Raw genomic sequence first — 26,714 nt, 5'->3', positions numbered from 1 at the left:
GGCGTGGCTGCCCAGACGGAGGCGTTCCTATGGGAACGCCTACCGCCTGGGGCCAGCCCCCTGACATCACAAGTGATGTCAGTGGGAGTGCTTTCGGCTCTGGTAGAGCCGAAAGCACTCTAGGGCTTGCGGAAACAAGATCCTACCACAAGGGTCTCGTCGCAAGCACGATGGTCGCGATGGTCTTGACCATCGCGACCATCTTTTTGACCGCTCGCTATAGCTGTGGGTGTTCATCCACAGCTATGCGAGCGGCCAGGAGGCCGCTCTAAAAAAAGAGAGGGAGGGCACTGATTCAGAGCGAGCGCTCTGAAAGAGCGTTCAGCTCTGAATCAGGCCCCGAGTTTGAGAACCTGTGACCTATATCAAATCCCCACTCTCCTGCTAAACTATCCTCCCTCCTCTATCTCCATAAAACACTCTTTCAATTTGCTTGGGTGTGTGCCAGCCTTTTTATAAGAGTTTATGTGGCTTACAGTGCATGTGGTATGTTATGCCCAATAGTAGTACATAAGGAAGTGTTTGTCGATTTTGCTGGTGATTTTGCAGGCGATTGTGAAGTGCACATTCCAAATCGACCATTTCTACAGTCTTGAAACTCGACCCACATAACATTCGATTTTGAAATCGATTTCAAAATCGAATGTTAGTAAATGATAGATTTGGCCAATGATTTATACAATCAATTTTGAGTCGATTTCAGTCAATTCAAATCGACATAAAAATTGACTCAAAAATTACCATTAGTAAATATACCCCCAAATTCCAGGACACTACCCAATTGAATGCCAAGGACGTATTTATAGTGGGTGCGGGGGGGCCTGCACCGCACAAACTGCACCCATAAAATACTTACCTCTCCGGAGTCCCACGTCGGTGAGGGGGGGGGAGCGGCGCTGGAACAACGTCTGGAAAATGGCCGCCGTGGCCTTTTTCCCATCGTTTCCACATGTGCAGTACAGAGAAAATGGCCGCCGCTGCCATTTTCCCGGTGACATGCGCATAGGACTATAGACTCTGGGCACACTCTAGTGCCCAGAGTCTATAAGTGGCTGCCGACCGCCGGAGGGAGCGGAGGGGGCCTGTGACGAGGACTGCCCACGTGCCCCCTCCTCTTTAGAAACGCCCCTGTTGAATGCACTTGGTTTTTAGCACATTTTTTTACTGTATACTAAGCTGAAATACTGTATAACATATACTGTAATAAATGTAATCATAAACTGTAACCAAGCTCTGTTGCCTAGACAGAACATGCGGAGATAATACAGGATGCATGATGTGTCTTTATAATTGTGTCTCTCCTTGATTCTGCAGCTAATGCTCACTTTGTGGACATATGTTGGTATGACCTGACTGAAGGGATATCTGTAATCGATCCAGTTCTAGATGATCTACTGGAACAGAAGCTCCTGTCACATAAACAGTACAATGACTTGATCAGAAAGGCAACAACCGAGGACAAGATGAGTGAACTCTATAATGTTATAAGGCTATGGCATTACGCTGACAAAGACATGCTCTATGTGGCTCTGAGGAAACACAACTACACCATCATCAGAGACCTAGAAACTTCGAGAACACTGTTCGAGAGACACATCTTGTTTAATTACAGTAAGTTACCCCAGGATTTGGATGTTAACTTTTAGACATGGGTAAATGTGCCTCAAAATAGCCCAGAATGTGCTGCTAGATGGGACATGGCCAAGTCGTGTAAGAGGCATGCCAGGTACAAGACTGCCCCCCCATCACACACCAGTGTATGGAGCTCCCAATACAAACCAGCATTAATGTGACTCAGGATACATCTGCCAACCATCCCTGCTGTCTAGACAAACTCCTGACTGTGCAGTTAGTCAATATAAATCTGGATGGTCGTGCTACATTTGAGACAGTTCCAAGGTAGGGATGCATATACTGTATACAGGGAAGCATTATACAGGGAAAAACACAAGCACAAGATGCCAGCATGATATTAAATACACACATGATACTAGCAGTTTCCTCCACAAAAATGTCCCTCTTATACAGTATATAATCCATAAACCTAACCCCAAATCCATCGCTGCTTTAGTGGGGTCTGGCAGAGGTTCTGGGTATGGCAGTGGGACGGGACCTGAAGGGATCCCGACCACAGATGCGACGTGACCAGGAAGCGACCTCAAGCATGGTGTTGGACCTGGATCCCAGAGGATCCAGATCCCACCTGGCATCATGGTGCAGTTTAGCGGTGGCAGTGGGGTCAGCTATGGTTTCTATCACTACACCAGGTGCTTAATACGCGTCCCATTTCAAAGATGCCAAGGCAAGCAAACCAATCATGGCTGCTGGTGCTTTTTCAAGATGGCTGCGGTGAGCCAATGGTGGTGAGCCACGTCAATGCCCCATCTCCTGGCGCTGGCTTATATTAGCCAGTGTGAGGTGGCTGGAAATAGTCCATCTGCCAGGAAGGAGCAGAGAAGAGCTCCTGAAGACTGAAGCAAAAAGAGGAAGGCACCAGGCGGCAACCATTACAAGGAGCTATTAACAGGCCGCCACCCACAAGGTGAAGACAAAAGAGCTGGCGCCTGCAGGAAGTAGGGTCGGTGAAGAGATCAGAAGCCCTAAAGGCAGCAGTATGACCAACAAAAGAGCTAAGGCTGGCCACTGCTCCTCAGGTTAAGATTGCAGAAAGCCCTGGGATTGCAGAGGGTCCCAGAAGCCCTGAGAGTGCTAGCCCTCAAGTGAAGCACAGGAAGGTTGGGCATAAGAATGGGCCACTGGCTGAAAAAGGCTTGGTTCAGCTGAAGGCTACAGGACTGGTAAGTCCAACTACATTTTTATACTCCCTAGACCACCAGGGTGTTGTGTACAAGGCCTGGGTGCACAATAAGGCACTAGGCCTGGAGCTCAATAGGTGGGCTTTAAGTTCAGGAGGATATAAGGAGCATTAGACCCCATACCTTTGTTGAAGGCCCTTGTTAGGCTGGCAGTAGGCCAAAGGTGCCATGGGCACCAGGTCCTGCCAAGTGTAGGTGTTTGCTCCTGTTAGGTGGGCAACAGGCCTGAGCAGCATAAGGCCATTAGGTCATGGATATACCACACACACAGAAACACTAGGTCATACACACAGGTGCACACAGGGTGACACACACAGACACACTGAGTCACATACAATGCCTCAGGGCTACACGACACATGGTCACACACACAAAAAGTCACACATATGCAGAATCACACAGAGGCACAGACTGGGGCACACATTATTGTGCACCCATGTAGCCCTCTTTACCTTTCACCATACAGGCAGACTTGAATACATTCCCAGAATGTCCAGGAGACCCACATTTTAGTGAGCCCCCCAGCGCTCCCAGGATAGTAGTACTACCCACTGGAGTCTGCCCATTGCCCAGTGAACCTTCCCCAGTGAAATGGGCAGCCTGAGGGCTCATTGACATGTTTTGCAGCAATGCCAATGTCTGCAACATTGAGCAATGGGGAGTTTGGCTGCGATTAAATTATTCACAGCACTCCCCCCCCCTTTTCCCATTTCTATCTTCTGTCGTGGAAGATCTACAAGTGGACAAGTACAGTATGCCTACAGGCTGAGCTATCACTCTGCATAGCACCATGCAGCCTTGCCCATCTGCTTACACTCACCCTCTCTTTTCCCTCTATTCCATCTACAGGACCACAGCTGATAATAAATACAGGCATGCAGGGCCGTAATTAGGTATTTAAAGGCCCCATAGAAATAGTTTGTAAGGGCCCCTATTTACCACCCAGTGGTGAAAAATGTATAGAACACATGTAACTTTGACAAGGAAGATGGACCTCCCTCAGCTCTGGGCACCACAGCAGTTACCCCCCTTGCACCTATGGTAGTTACACCAATGCAGACAGGGTAGATGTCCCAAAATCTTGTAACATGAGCAGTCCTGGGTGGAACTGCCCTCCTGCCCCATGGGCTAGCCCACCCCTGAGTGATACTGATATAAATTGCAAATCCCACTCTTTCAATATTGCTGAAGTGAGAGTGAGTATAAAGGTGATACATACAGTATGTATTACACCCTAGGCATCGCCACAATGGTTGACTATTATTATCTAAGAAATATTAGAATTATGTATAATTTCTATCCCTACAGATGAAAAGAACTTTCTGAGCAAATACCGATCAGCTCTAATAAGAAGGATAATCCTGGTAGATCCAGTCCTAGATGACCTGCTGGACCAGGAGCTGCTGACACAGGAACAGTACGATAATCTGTGTAATAAACCAACATCTGAGGACAAGATGAGAGACCTGTGTGACATAGTGAGCCCTTGGGGTGACCAGGACAAGAAGGGAGTATGTACGGCTCTGAGTGAATACAACTTCTGGGTCATAAAAGACTTGGAATTAGAGGATAAGAATCCAATGAATATATTCAACTCTTCATTTTCCAGTAAGTGATGTTAGTACTTTGTACAGTAACAAGCCATATCGCTCACACTATAGAACACAACTGTGCAGGAAGACTGTGTACAGTCATTTACTTACTACACGTTTCTCCATATAAAAGTTTTTGGACTGGTTTTGAGTCTTAGGGTAATTTATATAAATGGGGAATGATAGAGCATAGGGCCTGATTCAGACCCGATCGCTAGATGCGTTCGCTCGCACCCAGCGCATGCAAATTCAGGAACCACCCAAGAAGGCTGGTAATCGCACGGCAAGGTATAAGCACGCCCACTATGTCTTGGCGTGCGATCGCTTTGTGTATGCAGACGCCCACCAGCCTGTTTTATGACATCCTCTTGCGCACGTCATCTCCAGGAAGTGTATGCAACCATCAGTACATCGGGTAACATCAAGAGCATTCACAGCGCTTATGGTTGACTTTACCCTACCACAAGCACTGCCATCACTTCAGAGTAAAAACCAGCAAGGTGACGTGTACTATGACGCTGCTTGTTAATTATGCACACCACTGAAACGGCGCTGAAACACTCAAGCACGCCTGCGTTCGCACCTCCACTCCCCCGTTTCTAGTGACCTGCCCCAGTTACCACCCACAAACGGCCTCTCCTGTCACTCATTCAACTAGGCTGGCTATGCTGGGCGAACGAGCGGTTCCCGATCTTTCGCAGTAATCCGTGCATGCGCACATGAGCACATTGCGAACCATCGTCGGCAATGAGCGAACGCAGCTTAGCGACCGGGTCTGAATCAGGCCCTTAGTGTTAATGTACAGTACCTCTGGATGGTAACTGTATAAATTAAGTCACAGTAAGTTTGTACTGTATAATGACTTCACATACGCTGCTGTGAAGAATTCAGTAGACTACATTACAGATTACATCCTGAGAAAGGGACACAGTATAATAATTACAAAGTAATAAAAAAAAAATTGACTGAGTCACCATAATATGTTATATATATACAATTTATTACTCACAGAACATTCAGGGATAACCCTGTAATAACCTAATTACAGACTGGATGTCTAATACTGGTCAATATATGTAAACTATTGGTAAGACTGATAGCCTAATTTCCTTTGATTATGCTGAATCTCCTCATAGCATCGGAAGAAAGCCTTTATATTTTGGCTGCATCATCTCTATAATAGGTGTGGTATAGAAGATCGACATTGTCTAGATAGACACTCAATAGATCGACAACAGATGGTTGACAGACAATAGGTTGACAGGGACAAAAGATCGACATGGACAAATGGTCGACACTTCAAATGGTCGACAAGTACAAAAGGTCGACAGGAACAGATGGTCGACTCACATATGATCGACACATGTTTTTTTGTCATTAAAGCCTAATCTTCACTCTAACCCTAACTCTAACCCTCCTCCTAGTGCTTAATCCTCCCCCTAGTCCCTAACCCTCCCCCAAGTCCCTAACCCTCCCCCAAGTCCACCAAGTGCCAAAACCTAACCTTAGCCTAACTCTAACCCTCCCCTTAGTGCCTAACCCTAACCTCTAACCTTAAAAATTTAGAAAAAACATGTGTCGACTATTTTGTGTTGACCATTTGTGTGTAGACCTTTTGTCCCCGTTGCTCTATTGCCTGTTTACCAACTGGTGTCGACCTATTGATGCTGATGATCTTTAATCCGGATACCCGCTATAATACTGACAATATATTATGATAATTCCAAATAAGTAGATGAGGATTTTTGTAGCTATATAAGATATTGAGTACAACCCAGTAACAATCTAATTGTAGACTGATTGTCAAATATAGAGAATTATTAAGAAATTATACCAATGATTAAGGTTAATAATCCTCATAAAGTATAATGGCATTCTAGGTATACCACGCTGTATAATTTCCTCATACAAACAATACCTCACACTTACATGTATGTAAATGTTATGACAAACCATATATTCTAAAGCTGGGTACACACTTGGCGATATATCATTCGTTCTATGGAAAAGCGATCTATCGCTGGTGCATCTGTGGTTTTGTACACCTGATATGTCTGGTAACGGCGTCGTACATAGACATAGCAGGTCAGCCCTACAGCACAGCCAATGCGATATATCATGGCCGCAGCGACCGCTGATACCCACATCACAACTGGCCAGGCAAATTTAATGTTATAAATTATATTTAAATATCGAGCAAGTGATATCAGCTCACACATATTGGTATGTGTGTATAGCTTACCAATCGACGGCTCTGACGACAGATCGTTCTGCTGACCGAGCCATCGTCAAAGTGTGTACCCAGCATTATTTAAAGGTCCAGGAAACGCTATATGTAACCCCCCTTATGCTGTATAACAGATAATACGGACAGTGACCACAAGAATTTAAACATTTCTATTACACGTTTTCCATTCTTTATATATATATATATATAAGACAGTTATAAAGACTGAAACGTTATTGACCTATTGTGCTTGTACTATTTTTCCGTGAGTGCCGCACCTCTCTGGGCTAGCCGGGTCTCGCGCATGTGCACAACGGAGCAGCCTCTGTCGTGCGCATGCGCACTAGGGCACCATAGACCCGTTTGCGAGCACTCGCGAGCGGGTCAGAATCAGGCCCATGGTCCCATTATAACAGGGGAGAGGGGTGTGTCAGCAGTGCCCACTTTGATTTACAGGATGGGTAACTTTGGTGTAGTTTCCATATAAACACACCAAGCACCCAATTCAGCCATGATCCTGCTCGACCATGTTACTCTCCCCTAGAGGAGGGGGTGGTGCCCACCGGGGACATCCCTTGTACTATTGTGAGCCAGTCCGATCCTGCATAACCCCACCACTACCCCTTCCATAATGCTTTTCCAAATCATACAGGCATTGGGGTTTATAGTAGACAAGTTAGTGAGAAGAACTTTTTCTACTTCAGGGTCCATAGGGTATCCACAGGATACCTTGGGTATAGGTGTGACGTCAGTCGCTGGGCACCATAGAGTTAAGCTTTTCAGCCTCCCAGGATGCACTAGGGTCCCCCTCCTATACCCCGCCCCCGAGCCAAGGCACCTCAGTTTAGTTTGGTGCCCGGCCGGAGTCGGGTGCACCTGTCGGAGTGGGGGCTAGAAGAGCCCCTGAAGCTTTCTTCAGTGCAGCTGTGGCTGCACATCTGGATGTACAGCATGGACAGTCAGTCCTGATGTCCATGCTGTCTTCCCTACACCCCCGCCGGTACCAGAACGCCGGGGATGCTGGTGAGCATCTGGGGTCACAGCTAGCGGTGACCCCAGATGTTCCGGACCATGGCCGGATCCAAGGGGGACAAAGGTAAGCAGCGGGGTCCCGCGGTGGGTCACCGCTGGTCACATGGTCCTAAGTCCCCAGGCAGGGGGCTCCCTGGGGACTGGCTGCAGCGTGGAGCCAGGCGACCAACCTGCGCTTTCCACTACCCCCTGGGACAGCGGACCGCAGCAGAGCGGTAGCGCTGCAGCGTCCCAGGGGTTAAATGCATGCCAGGGGAGCGCGTCTTCCCTGTCTCACAGCCGGCGCCTCCCCCGCTGCACACAGCCCTCTCTGCATGCTGCCGACTGGTCCTGTGTCAGCGCTCCTCCCCCAGGCCAGCCTCCTCTCTGCTCCTCGGCGGCCATCTTCTCCAGAACGCATGGTGAACGCTGCTGGAAGCGCTGGACAGAAGCATCGTGGTCTGGGTCCCCCCGCATACCTCTCCTCCGCTGTGGTCAGGTCTGTGTATGCAGCGCTGTGTCCTACCAGGCCCTGTGTCTGCGTTGTTGAGTGATCAGCGCTGTTAGTGCAGGAATTGATTTTCTTTGCATTGTATGTGACTGTGCTAGCGCTGCTGCCTGTAACTTTTCTCTAAACTGTCAGCTTTATTACTGTCCCTGTTCTTTCTGCTAAGCCCTTGCGGTGCGGTGCTGCAGGGTGGTCTCTCGCCTATTTAAGATATAATTGGTGAGAGAGGTCACATACGTGGTGCCATCATGTCCGAAAGTGATTTTCCCCTCCGGCTACAGTGTACTACGTGTAAAGTACCGTTAGCGGAGGGGGAGGGTAGCGTGGAGGGCCTTTGCCAGCAGTGTTTGTCCATGGCCGCTTATGGTTACGATCCTGGAAGGTGGACGCAGATTCCAAAAAGGGTCTGGAGGCGTTGCCGTTTACCGGAGAAGTTCTCTTCGGTCCGGATCTGGATAAGATTGTGGCCACGCTGGCGGTAGCCAAATCGGCTTGTCTCCCTTCGGCCGCTGCTCCTTCTGGTTCTGGACCATCGTCCTTTCGGTCATCTAGGGCTCAGGGCAGGCCCAAACCACAGTCGTTTCCTCGACAGGCTGGCCCTAAGAAATCGGCCAAGCCCCGGAAGCAGGCATGGAGTACCAGACGTCCGGCTCCCAAGCCAGATGACAAGCCTGCGGCCTAATGGTCCGGGCCTCCCTTTGGGGGATCCCAGGGTGGGAGGCCACCTGCTGCAGTTCGCCCAATGTTGGTCGGCCACTACGACAGACACTTGGGTTCTGGAGGTGGTTTCCCACGGATATGCCCTCTCCTTCCGACACAGACCCCCGGCTCGATTCTTCACCACGGGTCTACCATCAGACCGGAACAAGGCTACGGAGCTGCGGAAGGTATTGCACACTATGCTCCAGGCTGGAGTTATAGTGCCTGTTCCATTCTCCCAGAGGGGCCAGGGTTACTATTCAAATCTATTTTTGGTACAGAAACCCAATGGGTCGTATCGTCCGATTCTCAACCTCAAAGCACTCAACAAGTCTTTGCGGGTTCCGAAGTTTCGGATGGAGACCCTACGGTCCATCATTCTGGCGCTGGAACCTGGGGACTACATGGTGTCATTGGACATACAGGACGCTTACCTGCATGTCCCTATTCTTTTGCGCCATCAACAGTTCCTCAGGTTTGCAATCCGCAGCGACCACTTCCAGTTTTGGGCGTTACCTTTTGGCCTGGCGACAGCACCACGTGTTTTCACCAAGGTGATGGCGGTCATGGCGGCTTCTCTGCGGCTGCAGGGAGTCCGCATGTTGCCATACTTGGACGACCTATTATTGGTGGCAGGATCTCCAGAGCTCCTGACCATTGCACTGCTGCAACGGCACGGCTGGCTAATCAACTCGCAGAAGTCCACTCTAATCCCATCTCGGAGGATTCTGCATCTTGGAGCCTTATTGGACTCGGGACAGCAAAGGATCTTCGTGACGGAGGACAAGATCTCTGCTTTACAGGCAAGGGTGCGCAGTTTTCTGCACAGCCGCCGGGTGTCCCTACACTCGGCGATTAGGTTACTGGGCTCCATGGTGTCGGTGTTTTCGACATGGTGGAATACACCCAGTTTCACTCCAGACCTCTGCAGCACCTGATCCTGTCCAAGTGGAATGGGCTGCCTCAGTCTCTGAAGTCCCAGACGATTGTGATCACCCCGGAGGTTCACCTGTCCCTTGCGTGGTGGTTACAGACGACCCACCTCAACAAGGGACGTCCGTTCTGGGTTCCAAATTGGGTCATGTTGACAATGGACGCCAGTCTTCGGGGCTGGGGAGCAGTTTCGGGTCCACACTTGTTCCAGGGCAGGTGGACGCCGACAGAAGCGGAGCTTCCAATAAATATCTTGGAACTCCGTGCGGTCTTCAATGCTCTCCAGCAGGCACATCGGTTTCTCCAGGGTCACCCGATGCAGGTCCAGTCGGACAACGCTACCGCCGTGGCCTACATAAACAGGCAAGGAGGAACTCGCAGTCGGGCGGCTCTCGTTGAGGTCTCTCGGATCCTGGTTTGGGCGGAGCGCAATCTTCCGGCCATTTCAGCGGTCTTCATCCCGGGAGTGCTAAATTGGGAGGCGGACTTTCTAAGTCGCCAGGACGTTCATCCGGGGGAATGGTCCCTGCACCCGGACGTTTTCAAACAGGAAGGAGGGACGCTCCTGTTGATAGCTCCCGCGTGGCCCAGACGACACTGGTTCTCAGACCTTCAGGGTCTGTCCGTGGACAGTCCTCTGCGGTTGCCGCTATGACCGGACCTTCTGTCTCAGGGTCCTTGTCTTCACCCGGACCTGACTCGGCTGTCTTTGACGGTGTGGCTGTTGAGACGGCCATGCTGAGGTCCCGGGGGTTTTTTCCAGCTCTGTGGTGCGTACCATGTTGCGAGCTCGGAAACCGTCTTCCGCGAAGATATACCATCGCGTGTGGCATACGTTCTTCCAGTGGTGTCGACCGAGAGGTTATGCACCTTGGGAGTTTCGTCTGTCTCGGATTCTCGCCTTCCAGCAAGCGGGACTAGATCATGGGCTTCGCCTTGCTTCTTTGAAGGTACAGGTTTCGGCCCTGTCTGGTTTCACCGTAGGATTGCTACAATCCCGGATGTGCACACCTTTCTGCAAGGTGTTCTCCGCATTCAGCCGCCCTTTGTTCCACCTGTGGTGCTTTGGGATTTGGCTGTGGTCCTGAGGGCTCTCCAAGGACTGCCGTTTGAACCACTGGGCTCAGTGGATCTTAAATGGCTAACAGCTAAGACTGTTTTCCTTCTGGCTATTGCTTCGGCCAGACGTGTTTCTGAGTTAGGGGCTCTTTCTTGTAGACCCCCTTTCTTGGTTTTTCATGGGAACAGGGCAGTGCTCCGCACTCGGCCCGAGTTTCTTCCCAAAGTTGTTTCCCAGTTTCATGTTAACGAGGAAATCGTTGTTCCGGCCTTTAACTCACCAGGTCTTTCCGTGGGTGAGGCCTCTTTGGATGTTGTGCGGGCCTTAAGGACTTATGTTGACCGCACTTCTTCGTTTAGGAAGTCGGACGCTTTGTTTGTCCTCTATGGCTTCCGTAAAAAGGGTTGGCCTGCTTCAAAGCAAACTTTGGCAGCCTGGATCCGTATGGCTATTTCTGAAGCTTATCTTCATGAAGGCCTACCGGTTCCTCCTTCTCTGAAGGCTCATTCCACTAGGTCTGTGGGTCCTTCATGGGCAGCTCGATGTGGTGCCTCGGCAGTTCAGATCTGCAAGGCTGCTACGTGGTCCTCTGTCCATACCTTCATGAGGTATTACAGGTTTGACACCTTCGCCTCTCAGGATGCTTCCTTCGGGCGGCGGATTCTCCTTTCGGCACAGGAGCGTCCCCACCCTTAAAGGATACTGCTTTGGGACATCCCCAAGGTATCCTTTGGATACCCTATGGACCCTGAAGTAGAAAATATGAGATATGGTAAGAACTTACCCTTGTTATCTCTATTTCTACGAAGTCCATAGGGTTCCACAGGACTCCCACCCTGTCGCACCTGTGCTGCAGATGGGCTTTGCTCTGGTCACCGGTTTTCCGTCTCCCTCTGGTGAGAATGTGATTCTTGTATGTGTCCAGATCTTTTTTCTCTCTCTTCCTTCTCCTCCTCCGGCCTATGGCTTGATAACTAACTGAGGTGCCTTGGCTCGCGGGCGGGGTATAGGAGGGGGACCCTAGTGCATCCTGGGAGGCTGAAAAGCTTAACTCTATGGTGCCCAGCGACTGACGTCACACCTATACCCAAGGTATCCTGTGGAACCCTATGGACTTCGTAGAAATAGAGATAACAAGGGTAAGTTCTTACCATATCTCATATTTTTTAATAAAACAAAAGATTTGAATTTGTCATTGTAATCACAATTCTCTTATCTCTGCACCTGGAGATCACTTTGTGAACAGATACCGATCAGATATTATAAGGAGGATAATCCTGGTAGATCCCGTTCTGGATGATCTTCGGGAAAAGCGGCTTCTAACAAAGGAACAATATGATGATTTAAATAAAAAAACAACATATGAGGACAGGATGAGAGACCTCTGTGATATCGTCAGCGACTGGGCAACCAATGACAAGGACACGTTCTGTAAGACTCTGAAGATTTACAATTACTCAGCTATCGATGACTTGGAATTAGAGGACTGGAAAGTGAAATCCATGCCTACCAACCACGGTAAGGTTTATTACTTTATAAATACAGTATCCTATAATGCATGATCTCCTGTACATGGTCAGTAAAAAAGTTATAAACATACTATGTCAGAGGTGCGCACTATGTCAGAGGTACTCGCTATGTCAGAGGTGCGCACAATGTCAGAGGTACTCGCTATGTCAGAGGTGCGCTCTATGTCAAAGGTGCGCTCTATGTCAGAGGTGCGCTCTGTCAGAGGTGCGCTCTATGTCAGAGGTACGCTCTATGTCAGAGGTGCTCGCTATGTCAGAGGTGCGCTCTATGTCAGAGGTGTGCTCTATGTCAGAGGTGCGCTCTATGTCAGAGGTGCGCACTATGTCAGAGGTACTCGCTATGTCAGAGGTGCGCTCTATGTCAAAGGTGCATGCTAGGTCAGAGGTGCGCTCTGTCAGAGGTGCATGCTAAGTCAGAGGTGCACGCTATGTTGATGGTGTGCGCTATGTCAGAGGTGCGTGCTATGTCAGAGGTGCGTGCTATATCAGAGGTGCGCGCTATGTCAGAGGTGCGCGCTATGTCAGAGGTGCGCGCTATGTCAGAGGTGCTCGCTATGTCAGAGGTGCACTCTATGTCAGAGGTGCATGCTATGTCAGAGGTGCATGCTATGTCAGAGGTGCGCTCTGTCAGAGGTGCACGCTATGTCAGAGGTGCACGCTATGTCAGAGGTGCACGCTATGTTGATGGTGTGCGCTATGTCAGAGGTGTGCGCTATGTCAGAGGTGCGCTGTATGTCAGAGGTGTGCTCTATGTCAGAGGTGCACGCTATGTTGATGGTGCGCGCTACGTCAGAGGTGCACGCTATGTCAGGTGCACGCTATGTTGATGGTGCGCTCTATGTCAGAGGTGCGCTCTATGTCAGAGATGCGCTCTATGTCAGAGGTGCACGCTATGTTGATGGTGCGCTCTATGTCAGAGGTGCGCTCTATATCGTCAGCGACTGGGCAACCAATGACAAGGACACATTCTGTAAGACTCTGAAGATTTACAATTACTCAGCTATTGATGACTTGGAACTAGAGGACTGGAAAGTGAAATCCATGCCTACCAACCGCGGTAAGGCTTATAACTTTATAAATACAGTATCCTATAATGCATGATCTCCTGTACATGGTCAGTAAAAAAGTTATACACATACTATGTCAGAGGTGCGCTCTATGTCAGAGGTGCGCTCTATGTCAGAGGTGCTCGCTATGTCAGAGGTGCGCACTATGTCAGAGGTACTCGCTATGTCAGAGGTGCGCTCTATGTCAAAGGTGCATGCTAGGTCAGAGGTGCGCTCTGTCAGAGGTGCACGCTAAGTCAGAGGTGCACGCTATGGCAGAGGTACTCGCTATGTCAGAGGTGCGCTCTATGTCAAAGGTGCATGCTAAGTCAGAGGTGCACGCTATGTTGATGGCGTGCGCTATGTCCGAGGTGCGCGCTATGTCCGAGGTGCGCGCTATGTCAGAGGTGCGCTCTATGTCAGAGGTGCACGCTATGTTGATGGTGCGCGCTATGTCAGAGGTGCACGCTATGTCCGAGGTGCGCGCTATGTCCGAGGAGCGCGCTATGTCAGAGGTGCGCTCTATGTCAGAGGTGCGCTCTATGTCAGAGGTGCTCGCTATGTCAGAGGTGTGCTCTATGTCAGAGGTGCATGCTATGTCAGAGGTGCGCTCTATGTCAAAGGTGCATGCTATGTTAGAGGTGCGCTATGTCAGAGGTGCACGCTATGTTGATGGTGTGCACTATGTCCGAGGTGCGCGCTATGTCCGAGGTGCGCACTATGTCAGAGGTGCGCGCTATGTCAAAGGTGCTCGCTATGTCAGAGGTGCTCGCAATGTTAGAGGTGCGCACTATGTCAGAGGTAATCGCTATGTCAGGGGTGCGCTCTATGTCAAAGGTGCATGCTAGGTCATAGGTGCGCTCTGTCAGAGGTGCACGCTATGTCAGAGGTGCACGCTATGTTGATGGTGCGTGCTATATCCGAGGTGCGTGCTATGTCAGAGGTGCGCACTATGTCAGAGGTGCGCTCTATGTCAGAGGTGCATGCTATGTCAGAGGTGCACGCTATGTCAGAGGTGCATGCTATGTCAGAGGTGCGCTCTTTCAGAGGTGCACGCTATGTCAGAGGTGCATGCTTTGTTGATGGTGTGCTCTATGTCAGAGGTGCGCACTGTCAGAGGTGCGCTCTATGTCAGAGGTGCGCTCTATGTCAGAGGTGCACGTTATGTCAGAGGTGCACGCTATGTCAGAGGTGCGCTCTATGTCAGAGGTGCGCTCTATGTCAGAGGTGCGCTCTATGTCAGAGGTGCATGCTATGTCAGAGGTGCACACTATGTCAGAGGTGCACGCTTTGTTGATGGTGTGCGCTATGTCGATGCAGCACACAAGCGGACAATATTTCCAGTCAGCACATGCGTTCTGATGGTTTCCGCTCTAAGGGATAAATTCACTAAGATGGGAGTTCTATTAAGAAGTGATGTTGCCCATAGCAACCAATCAGATTCCAGGTATCTTCTAGAAGATGTCAGAGGTGCACTCTATGTCAGAGGTGCATGCTATGTTGATGGTGTGCGCTATGTCAGAGGTGCGCTCTATGTCAGAGGTGCGCTCTATGTCAGAGGTGTGCTCTATGTCAGAGGTGCACGCTATGTCAGAGGTGCACGCTATGTCAGAGGTGCGCTCTATGTCAGAGGTGCACGCTATGTTGATGGTGTGTGCTATGTCAGAGGTGCACTCTATGTCAGAGGTGCGCTCTATGTCAGAGGTGTGCTCTATGTCAGAGGTGCACGCTATGTTGATGGTGCACGCTATGTCAGAGGTGCACGCTATGTCAGGTGCACGCTATGTTGATGGTGCGCTCTATGTCAGAGGTGCGCTCTATGTCAGAGGTGCGCTCTATGTCAGAGGTGCACGCTATGTTGATGGTGCGCTCTATGTCAGAGGTGCGCTCTATATCGTCAGCGACTGGGCAACCAATGACAAGGACACATTCTGTAAGACTCTGAAGATTTACAATTACTCAGCTATCGATGACTTGGAACTAGAGGACTGGAAAGTGAAATCCATGCCTACCAACCACGGTAAGGCTTATAACTTTATAAATACAGTATCCTATAATGCATGATCTCCTGTACATGGTCAGTAAAAAAGTTATACACATACTATGTCAGAGGTGCGCTCTATGTCAGAGGTGCGCTCTATGTCAGAGGTGCGCTCTATGTCAGAGGTGCTCGCTATGTCAGAGGTACTCGCTATGTCAGAGGTGCGCTCTATGTCAAAGGTGCATGCTAGGTCAGAGGTGCGCTCTGTCAGAGGTGCACGCTAAGTCAGAGGTGCACGCTATGTCAGAGGTACTCGCTATGTCAGAGGTGCGCTCTATGTCAAAGGTGCATGCTAAGTCAGAGGTGCACGCTATGTTGATGGCGTGCGCTATGTCCGAGTTGCGCGCTATGTCCGAGGTGCGCGCTATGTCAGAGGTGCGCTCTATGTCAGAGGTACACGCTATGTTGATGGTGCGCGCTATGTCAGAGGTGCACGCTATGTCAGAGGTGCGCGCTATGTCCGAGGTGTGCTCTATGTCAGAGGTGCGCTCTATGTCAGAGGTACGCTCTATGTCAGAGGTGCTCGCTATGTCAGAGGTGCTCGCTATGTCTGAGGTGTGCTCTATGTCAGAGGTGCATGCTATGTCAGAGGTGCGCTACATGTCAAAGGTGCATGCTATGTTAGAGGTGCGCTTTGTCAGAGGTGCACGCTATGTCAGAGGTGCACGCTATGTTGATGGTGTGCGCTATGTCCGAGGTGCGCGCTATGTCCGAGGTGCGCACTATGTCAGAGGTGCGCGCTATGGCAAAGGTGCTCGCTATGTCAGAGGTGCTCGCAATGTTAGAGGTGCGCACTATGTCAGAGGTACTCGCTGTGTCAGGGGTGCGCTCTATGTCAAAGGTGCATGCTAGGTCATAGGTGCGCTCTGTCAGAGGTGCACGCTATGTCAGAGGTGCACGCTATGTTGATGGTGCGTGCTATGTCTGAGGTGCGTGTTATGTCAGAGGTGCGCTCTATGTCAGAGGTGCATGCTATGTCAGAGGTGCATGATATGTCAGAGGTGCATGCTATGTCAGAGGTGCGCTCTGTCAGAGGTGCGCTCTGTCAGAGGTGCACGCTATGTCAGAGGTGCATGCTATGTTGTTGGTGCGCTCTATGTCAGAGGTGCGCACTGTCAGAGGTGCGCTCTATGTCAGAGGTGCACGTTATGTCAGAGGTGCACGCTATGTCAGAGGTGCGCTCTATGTCAGAGGTGCGCTCTATGTCAGAGGTGCATGCTATGTCAGAGGTGCACGCTATGTCAGAGGTGCACGCTTTGTTGATGGTGTGCGCTATGTCGATGCAGCACACAAGCGGACAATATTTCCAGTCAGCACATGCGTTCTGATGGTTACCGCTCTAAGGGATAAATTCACTAAGATGGGAGTTCTATTAAGAAGTGATGTTGCCCTTAGCAACCAATCAGATTCCAGGTATCTTCTAGAAGATGTCAGAGATGCACTCTATGTCAGAGGTGCATGCTATGTTGATGGTGTGCGCTATGTCAGAGGTGCGCTCTATGTCAGAGGTGCGCTCTATGTCAGAGGTGCACGCTATGTCAGAGGTGCACGCTATGTCAGAGGTGCGCTCTATGTCAGAGGTGCGCTCTATGTCAGAGGTGCACGCTATGTTGATGGTGTGTGCTATGTCAGAGGTGCGCTCTATGTCAGAGGTGCCCTCTATGTCAGAGGTGCACGCTATGTCAGAGGTGCGCTCCATGTCAGAGGTGCACGCTATGTTGATGGTGCGCGCTATATCAGAGGTGTACGCTATGTCAGTGGTGCATGCTATGTCAGAGGTGCATGCTATGTTGATGGTGTGCGCTATGTCAGAGGTGCGCTCTATGTCAAAGGTGCACGCTATGTCAGAGGTGCACGCTATGTCAGAGGTGCGCTCTATGTCAGAGATGCGCTCTATGTCAGAGGTGCACGCTATGTCAGAGGTGCGCTCTTTGTCAGAGGTGCACGCTATGTTGATGGTGCACGCTATGTCAGAGGTGCATGCTTTGTCAGAGGTGCACGCTATGTCAGAGGTGCATGCTATGTTGATGGTGTGCGCTATGTCAGAGGTGCGCTCTATGTCAGAGGTGCGTTCTATGTCAGAGGTGCGCTCAATGTCAGAGGTGCACGCTATGTTGATGGTGTGTGGTATGTCAGAGGTGCGCTCTATGTCAGAGGTGCACGCTATGTCAGAGGTGCGCTCTATGTTAGAGGTGCACGCTATGTTGATGGTGCGCGCTATGTCAGAGGTGCACGCTATGTCAGAGGTGCGCTCTATGTCAGAGGTGCGCTCTATGTCAGAGGTGTGCTCTATGTCAGAGGTGCACGCTATGTCAGAGGTGCGCTCTTTGTCAGAGGTGCACGCTATGTTGATGGTGCACGCTATGTCAGAGGTGCACGCTTTGTCAGAGGTGCACGCTATGTCAGAGGTGCATGCTATGTTGATGGTGTGCGCTATGTCAGAGGTGCGCTCTATGTCAGAGGTGCGCTCTATGTCAGAGGTGCGCGCTATGTCAGAGGTGCGCGCTATGTCAGAGGTGCACGCTATGTCAGAGGTGCGCTCTATGTCAGAGGTGCACGCTATGTTGATGGTGTGTGGTATTTCAGAGGTGCGCTCTATGTCAGAGGTGCACGCTATGTCAGAGGTGCGCTCTATATCAGAGGTGCACGCTATGTTGATGGTGCGCGCTATGTTAGAGGTGCACGCTATGTCAGAGGTGCGCTCTATGTCAGAGGTGCATGCTATGTTGATGGTGCGCTCTATGTCAGAGGTGCACGCTATGTCAAAGGTGCGCTCTATGTCTGAGGTGCACGCTATGTTGATGGTGTGCACTATGTCGATACAGCACACATGCGGACAATATTTCCAGTCTGCACATGTGTCCTGATGTTACCGCTCTAAGGGATAAATTTACTAAGATGGGAGTTCTATTAAGAAGTGATGCTGCCCATAGCAGCCAATCAGACTCCAGGTATCTTCTAGAAGGTGCTAGATAAATGAGAAGTAGAATCTGATTGGTTGCTATGGGCAACATCACTTCTTAAATAGAACTCCCATCTTAGTAAATTTACCCCTAAGATGCAGAACAAAAATAAATGCGGAGACATTCAATTTCAGTGGGCATTTCAGTGAGGTAATAAGGGGGACTAGCCAGTCGCGGGCGTGTCACGGTCAGTGACTGCATCTAAAGACGCAGTTGCACTTATCCTTGTGCCAATGTTCAGATGGACTGGATGGATAGTGTGCCTTAATATGCTCTGCATTGGTATAGTGCCATATCTAGTGGGCATCACAGTAAAAACCCCATCAGCTGCGGCATTATCATAAAGACGCAGCCGCGGCTGTGGAAAAAGATGCAGCTGCGACTGAATATCATGCACCTCTGAATCAGGGCCTGTATGTGCACCAAAACATACACATGTACCTGGACAGGGGATATGACAGCAGCCATTTTGTTTGAGTGTCATGGAAGTGTTATTGGCCTGTAGCCCAACTCCTCTAATTGTCTGAGCCACGTGGATGGAAATAGGACGCCTGTATCAGACGTATCTCTTGTATTCAGTACGGGGTGGGTGTAAGCTCTGACACTAATTACGACGGCTATGGCTGTGGATGGAAGACAGTGGGTGGTACAGCCTTACTCTTGCTGTTGTGCGGATACTCAATATCTGGCTGCATCTGACTCAGAATAAGCCCCTATATATTACTTCAGATCTAAGGCATAGTTATCACTTCATGTCTGATTACTAAAAAGAGAGTAACAGATAACCCCAGCTACATCCTTGCCTGTAGTGCAGCGGATTGTGCCAAGCGTGGGCGCGAGATGGACTCCCACTATTGGAGACGCACATTTGTGTCTCCATTGGATGGAAGGGAGACGTACTCACGCGATCGGAGATGCGCCATAGTGTATAGTGGCGCATAGCGCGAAATGCGTGCACGTTTACGGCGTGATCAGCCACAATGAACCTGGGCACATCTGTATCGGAATTATAAAAACTGTCTAATTAAATACTTACATAGTATCTCTTCGCTAATGGATAATAAACACAATATGTGAGATGGCAAAAAAAATACAAAAATCAAAAAACTTCTATGAAGTAGCGAGGACTCGATCAAAATACATAAATACAAATTTTAATTACATAAAAATACATAGCATAAGAACTAATAAATTACTGCATATTAAATTAATTAACCATCTGGCCCTAAAAATCTTGCATCAACCAACTGAAGATGTGGAAGATCGTATAAGTCACATTAGCAAATAGATCAATTGAAATATCTCTCAATTCCTTAGTGATAGTATCACATCCAGTTTAGGTGTCTTGGTGTACTCCGCAGATGTTAGAAAGTGTCAATAAAATATGTAGTATATACTAATGATGTTAATACTCCTGCAGATCAACCAAACATTGCCCTCTTCAAAATAATAATATAAATTGAAGTCCCGTGAGGGCTATGGTTAATGGCAACTTGGAATAAAGCAGAGTCTGTATCAGTGCTCACCCGCTGATTGCTTCTGTATCCTAACGGTGTAATGCCGTGATCTGGCTGCCAGAGCTTATGAAGTATGGAGCGGCAACAGCCTGCACTCCGCCACAGGTATGCTCTATGTCCTCGGGGCGTCCTGCTGTAATCAGGCTACATAAGCCTTGGAAGTGTGCACAGCACCAGCCCGTACTCTGCTGGAACAGCGTCTCACAGTGAGGCAGCAGCCGCAGTGGAGCGACTGCGATGTGTCAGTGGCGGTGGTCACGTAGACAGCCTGGCAGTACCCTGGATAGTCAAGATTCAGCAGCTGAGTGTCTTAGCCAAATTGAACTAGCTGGAGAAAGGGATCAGTACTCTTTGAAAAAGCCCCCCTTGCTTTTAGGGGTGAAACGCGTCAGAGGGCTCCCCAGCTAGTTCAATTTGGCTAAGACGCTCAGCTGCTGAATCTTGACTATCCAGGGTACTACCAGGCCGTCTACATGACCACTGCCACTGACACATCGCGGTCACGTAGACGGTGCATGGCACACAGCCCCTTCTGTGCCTCTCCCTGATTGACAGCCAGAGGCATATAAGGGCCATTGTGTGGTCAGCCATCATTCCCGGAAATGGGGGAGTGTCTGCCCCATTTTCCAGGAGTGGCAAGGCCAGGAGCTGGATCCACAGATGCAGTTTCCTGGTCTGCAAGCCAACCAGCCTGAGTAAGCTGAGGCTTAGCTGGCTGGCGGCCCGGTGCCACCAGCCACCTTGTGACCAATGGTCACAACTGTTATCCCTACCTGTGACCTCGGTCGCAGTGCTGAGATCACAAATGCAGCAGAGGGTGTCATACATTCCCTGCTACAGTACATCTGCCTATTTACAAGGACAGAATTGCAAAGCTGTCTGCGTGCATACGGGATTGGTATGATTCCCGACAGTGGAAGCCCGGCAGAGGTGAAGATCCCGACTGCGCTACAGGTAAGTATAAACTAACCTAACCCCCCTTAACCCTAACCCTCCTTTAGGGGTGCCTAACTCTAACATCCCCCAAGTGCCTAACCCTAACTCTCCTCTAAGTGCCTAACCCTAACCCCCCTTCCCTGCTGCCTAAACCTAAGTCTCCTGGGGGAGTGCCTAACCCTAACCTCCCCCTTCCCCTAGCCTAGACCTAACCCTCAAAGGGGTGTGCCTACCCCTAAGTCCCCCCCAGGAGCCCCTAACCTAACCCTCCCCTGCGCAGCTGTCCGCGGCCGGCGCCCAGCTTACCTTCAATCGGGAAGCCGGGCATCAGTCTCCCGGCGTAGGTAAAATTAGACAGTTGGGAAGCCGGCGGTCGGCATTCCGTCCGTCGGCTTCCCGACTGCTTCCCATGCATACATCATATCCATAGCCTGTGTGCAGCTTTACAATTCCATCCCAAGCTGTATCTCCCCCTGTGTTCTTTAATAACACTTAGTAACTACACCCTCTAGTACATAGACTCCTAAGGGGAGAAAAGGGGGAAAAATGCTAAAGGCAGATAAAATCACTGTACATATCACTTCCCATTATATACTAAAGGGATTTCCTCTGCCTGCAGCCTGCCAGCGCTAAGTGCAGGCTACAATATCACACTGCACCTGGGGCACTTAGCGCTGCCATAAACACCTATGGCCGGGCTAAGTGTCCCAGGTATTACTAAGAGGAGAGGTCACTTACCGTCTGCTGACTTCTCCGGCGCTGATACCGCCTCCTGTAGCTGCCGGTGTCTGCTTCTCCTCACTGGAGAAGCAGGACTTCAGCTGTGTCAGGTTGGCCATTTTTAAATAAAGTTTGTTGAAAAAAAAAAAGTCACTGCTGCTGCTGCTTCCGGCGGCCGGAGATGGTGAGTCACACACAGGGCTGTAGGGGAAGGGAGTCTCAGCTGTTACCGCCGAGGGGGTGACTTAACGTTCACCCTACTCGGCTGGTCTATTTTTAGTAACTGCTGCGCTATGTAGCTCCTGCACCGCAACGGTAGCAGGTGAAGCAGGAGTGGCATTAACGCAGAGTCTTAGTAAATAGACCCCCTAAGTCTTGGAGAGAGATAAAGTGGACGGAGATAAAGTACCAACCAATCGGCTCCTGTCATTTTTCAAACACAGCCTGTAAAGTGACAGTTAGGAGCTGATTGGTTGGTAGTTTATCTCCATCCACTTTATCTCCCTCCAAGGCTTAGTACATAGACTCCTTAATCCCCTTGGTATAATATTAGGACTGTGGGAGATAAGAGAGGTGATAATACAAAAACCATTGTATATCTTTATAATTGTGACTTATTGGTTCAACAGACATACATTTTGTGGACATCTTTCGGTCAAAACTGATAGAAGGGATAGCTAATATAGATCCAGTCCTAGACGATCTACTGGAACAGAACCTCCTAACACCTGTATACTACGATGATTTGGCCTCAAGGGCAACATCTGAGAAGAAGATGCAACAGCTCTATGGAATGATAAAGGATTGGCATTACACTGACAAAGACATGTTCTACCTGTCCCTGAGGACCCACAACTACCCCATGGTCAGAGATCTGGAGAGGGACAGGACACAGTTAGACAAATGCAGCCTGTTCATGTACAGTAAGTGACACTGTTTAACTTAAACACATACTGTAATTCCCTCGTCTTATTGGTAGTGCAGTGAGTGCGACTGTAAGGCGAGTTCATGGAGGACAGAAACCTCCCGTGGAGCAGAAGGGCAAAAGCTTCTGCTCCACGTGAGGTTTCTGTCCTCCTGAGCTCGCCTTAGGACACCTGCGTTACGGTTTGACAGTATATTAGACCTTAGGACACCTGCGTTATACAGTACATTAGACCTCTTTACAAACTGATTAAGATGACTCATTATTAAAATCTAAGAAGTATTGGAATTATGTATTTTTCTCAAATACTTACAGCCGGAGACGACTTCTTGAGGAATCACCGATTAGATCTAATAAGAAGTATAATGATGGTAGATCCAGTCCTAGATGACCTGCTGGACCAGGAGCTTCTGACACAGGAACAGTACAATGATCTGTATAATAAACCAACATCTGAGGACAAGATGAGAGACCTTTGTGATACAGTGAGCTCCTGGGGTGACCAGGACAAGAAGAGAGTATGTACGGCTCTGAGTAGATACAACTCCTGGATCACTAAAGACTTGGAATTGGAGGATTGGTATTCAACCATGACATTCAGCCCTTCCTTTTCCAGTAAGTCTGTTTGACACTATGGGTCTGTTCTCCAGGGTAAAGTGCCCAGAGTTATATAATTTGAGACACACAATAAACCCACAAGCAGCCCAGAGGCAGCAGCTAACACTCATTTCTGCTGCTGCTGGGTTGATTGTGTGTCTTGATTGCACTTTGCCCTGGAGAACAGACCTTGCAACACAACTCATGGCTAATTGAATCTACCCCTATACAACAGTTTAGTCTCAGAGCTACATCACTCACACTATAGAATATAACTATGCTGGAGGCCAGTGAACAGTCATTTGCTGACTACATTCTTCTACATACCAAAGTGACTGTGACTGAATTATACAGTATACCTGCCGGATAGTGCATACCCTGAAATATACATCTCCACAATTACATGTGTCCTGAGACTGATCACCCTGAATTATACATCACACGAGATTCATAGGGGCATATTTATTAAACAATATTTGTGGGATATTGGCTGTTTTTGTGGGGATACCTGCAAATATTAAGGATCCCTGGGATTTAACATGAGGGAACGACTTTAGACCGTAAAACAGATCCATGCTGATATGCAGTTGGATTTACCAAGCTCCAGAATGCAAAGCATTCCAGATCTTGGCCCCGGCTACATACACCATTTGAAAATGGTGTTAGGCAATAGTAGCCTATGGGTTAGTACTTCACAAATATTACTGGAGAGGGGGCCGTGCATGTGCATTAGGTGCAGAGAACTGGAAGCAGGAAGCAGATTGATAGTGTAAGAGATTCTTACTAAATTTGCATGAAAATATTAATTTTCATGTTGCGAGTTTAGGTGTGAAAAATGTAAAGGCCCATAATCCTGAAACACAGGTTATAAGAGATTCCTCGTTTGGATTTATATAGTCCTAGATAATTCTGTTTAAGGGTTAAGTCCCTCCAGAGATCCCTCACCCTGAATTATGCATCTCCAGTGTAACACTTCGGAGTTCAGGGCTCCATTACCAGTTTTGACGGTGCCGTCCTACAGCTATACAGGTCCCTATTGGCTGCCAGAAGCATCCCTGAGTTCCAAGCCTGCCAACCAGCAGGGTGGTTAGCATCCATCCTGGAGTCTTCTCCTGCTGCCATCTTGACTACTATCACCTGACTGAATCCTGCCAACAGGGTTCCAGTACTTGCTAACCTGTTTAACCTATGGGTGACAAGAGTGGCCTATTTAAGTCTGGATTGGCAATGAACCTAGAACAACATCTTTCCATGAGACCTGCTTCCTTGCTCCTGGCTCAGTGTACCCGTGCATCTGTTCCAGTTCAGTTCCAGGCTGTGCACTAATCTTGGCAATTGCTGTCAAGAGTTCCCGGTTGTGTGCTATACTCAGCAGAGGCAGTCATCAGTTTCCGGCTGTGTGCTATACTCAGCAGAGACAGTCATCATTTCCCGGCTGTGTGCTATACTCAGCGGAGGCAGTCATCAGTTTCCGGCTGTGTGCTATACTCAGCAGAGGCAGTCATCAGTTCCAGGCTGTGTGCTATACTCAGCAGAGGCAGTCATCAGTTCCTAGCTGTGTGCTATACTCACCAAAGGCAGTCATCAGTTCCATGCTGTGTGCTATACTCAGCAGAGGCAGTCATCAGTTTCCGACTGTGTGCTATACTCAGCAGAGGCAGTCATCAGTTCCAGGCTGTGTGCTATACTCAGCAGAGGCAGTCATCAGTTCCAGGCTGTGTGCTATACTCAGCAGAGGCAGTCATCAGTTCCCGGCTGTGTGCTATACTCAGCAGAGGCAGTCATCAGTTCCAGGCAGTGTGCTATACTCAGCAGAGGCAGTCATCAGTTCCCGGCTGTGCACTATACTCAGCAGAGGCAGTCATCAGTTCCTGGTTGTGCACTATACTCAGCAGAGGCAGTCATCAGTTCCAGGCTGTGCGCTATACTCAGCAGAGGCAGTCATCAGTTCCAGGCTGTGTGGTATACTCAGCAGAGACAGTCATCATTTCCCGGCTGTGTGCTATACTCAGCAGAGGCAGTCATCAGTTTCCGGCTGTGTGCTATACTCAGCAGAGACAGTCATCATTTCCCGGCTGTGTGCTATACTCAGCATAGGCAGTCATCAGTTCCCGGCTGTGTGCTATACTCAGCAGAGGCAGTCTTCAGTTTCCGACTGTGTGCTATACTCAGCAGAGGCAGTCATCAGTTCCAGGCTGTGTGCTATACTCAGCAGAGGCAGTCATAAGTTCCAGGCTGTGTGCTATACTCAGCAGAGACAGTCATCATTTCCCAGCTGTGTGCTATACTCAGCAGAGGCAGTCATCAGTTCCTGGCTGTGTGCTATACTCAGCAGAGGCAGTCATCAGTTCCTGGCTGTGTGCTATACTCAGCAGAGGCAGTCATCAGTTCCAAGTAGTGTGCTATACTCAGCAGAGGCAGTCATCAGTTCCCGGCTGTGTGCTATACTCAGCAGAGGCAGTCATCAGTTCCCGGCTGTGTGCAATACTCAGCAGAGACAGTCATCAGTTCCTGGCCATGCGCTGTTCTCAGCAGAGGCAGTCATCAGTTCCATGCTGTGTGCTATACTCAGCAGAGGCAGTCATCAGTTTCCGACTGTGTGCTATACTCAGCAGAGGCAGTCATCAGTTCCAGGCTGTGTGCTATACTCAGCAGAGGCAGTCATCAGTTCCAGGCTGTGTGCTATACTCAGCAGAGGCAGTCATAAGTTCCAGGCTGTGTGCTATACTCAGCAGAGACAGTCATCATTTCCCAGCTGTGTGCTATACTCAGCAGAGGCAGTCATCAGTTCCTGGCTGTGTGCTATACTCAGCAGAGGCAGACATCAGTTCCTAGCTGTGTGCTATACTCAGCAGAGGCAGTCATCAGTTCCTGGCTGTGCGCTATACTCAGCAGAGGCAGTCTTAAGTTCCCGGCTGTGCGCTATACTCAGCAGAGGCAGTCATCAGTTCCTGGCTGTGCGCTATACTCAGCAGAGGCAGTCATCAGTTTCTGGCTGTGCGCTATACTCAGCAGAGGCAGTCATCAGTTCCCGGCTGTGCGCTATACTCAGCAGAGGCAGTCTTCAGTTCCCGGCTGTGTGCTATACTCAGCAGAGGCAGTCATCAGTTCCTAGCTGTGTGCTGTACTCAGCAGAGGCAGTCATCAGTTCCCGGCTGTGTGCTATACTCAGCAGAGGCAGTCATCAGTTCCCGGCAGTGTGCAATACTCAGCAGAGGCAGTCATCAGTTCCTGGCTGTGCGCTATACTCAGCAGAGGCAGTCATCAGTTCCTAGCTGTATGCTATTCTCAGCAGAGGCAGTCATCAGTTCCTTGCCCTCCGCTATACACAGCAGAGGCAGTCATCAGTTCCTGGTTGTGCACTATACTCAGCAGAGGCAGTCATCAGTTCCAGGCTGTGCGCTATACTCAGCAGAGGCAGTCATCAGTTCCAGGCTGTGTGGTATACTCAGCAGAGACAGTCATCATTTCCCGGCTGTGTGCTATACTCAGCAGAGGCAGTCATCAGTTTCCGGCTGTGTGCTATACTCAGCAGAGACAGTCATCATTTCCCGGCTGTGTGCTATACTCAGCGGAGGCAGTCATCAGTTTGCG

At 49.5% G+C, this 26,714-nt stretch overlaps 1 protein-coding gene across 1 annotated transcript in view; it reads left to right on the top strand.

The window, feature by feature from the left end:
* LOC148476928 (uncharacterized) overlaps positions 1-26,714 on the top strand; it is a 116,260-nt gene that overhangs the window by 29,990 nt on the left and 59,556 nt on the right. The window contains exons 6-10 of the mRNA XM_088457442.1: positions 1,315-1,611; positions 4,125-4,424; positions 12,077-12,364; positions 22,228-22,521; positions 22,839-23,138. Of these exons, the coding sequence (XP_088313568.1) occupies positions 1,315-1,611; positions 4,125-4,424; positions 12,077-12,364; positions 22,228-22,521; positions 22,839-23,138 (1,479 nt within the window). The remainder of the gene's footprint in view (positions 1-1,314; positions 1,612-4,124; positions 4,425-12,076; positions 12,365-22,227; positions 22,522-22,838; positions 23,139-26,714) is intronic.

The sequence above is a fragment of the Taudactylus pleione genome, unplaced genomic scaffold (assembly GCF_031769625.1).
Source record: "Taudactylus pleione unplaced genomic scaffold, aTauple2 ptg000762l, whole genome shotgun sequence".
NCBI classification, from domain to species: Eukaryota; Metazoa; Chordata; class Amphibia; order Anura; family Myobatrachidae; genus Taudactylus; species Taudactylus pleione.
This window is presented reverse-complemented; position numbering and strand designations above follow the sequence as displayed.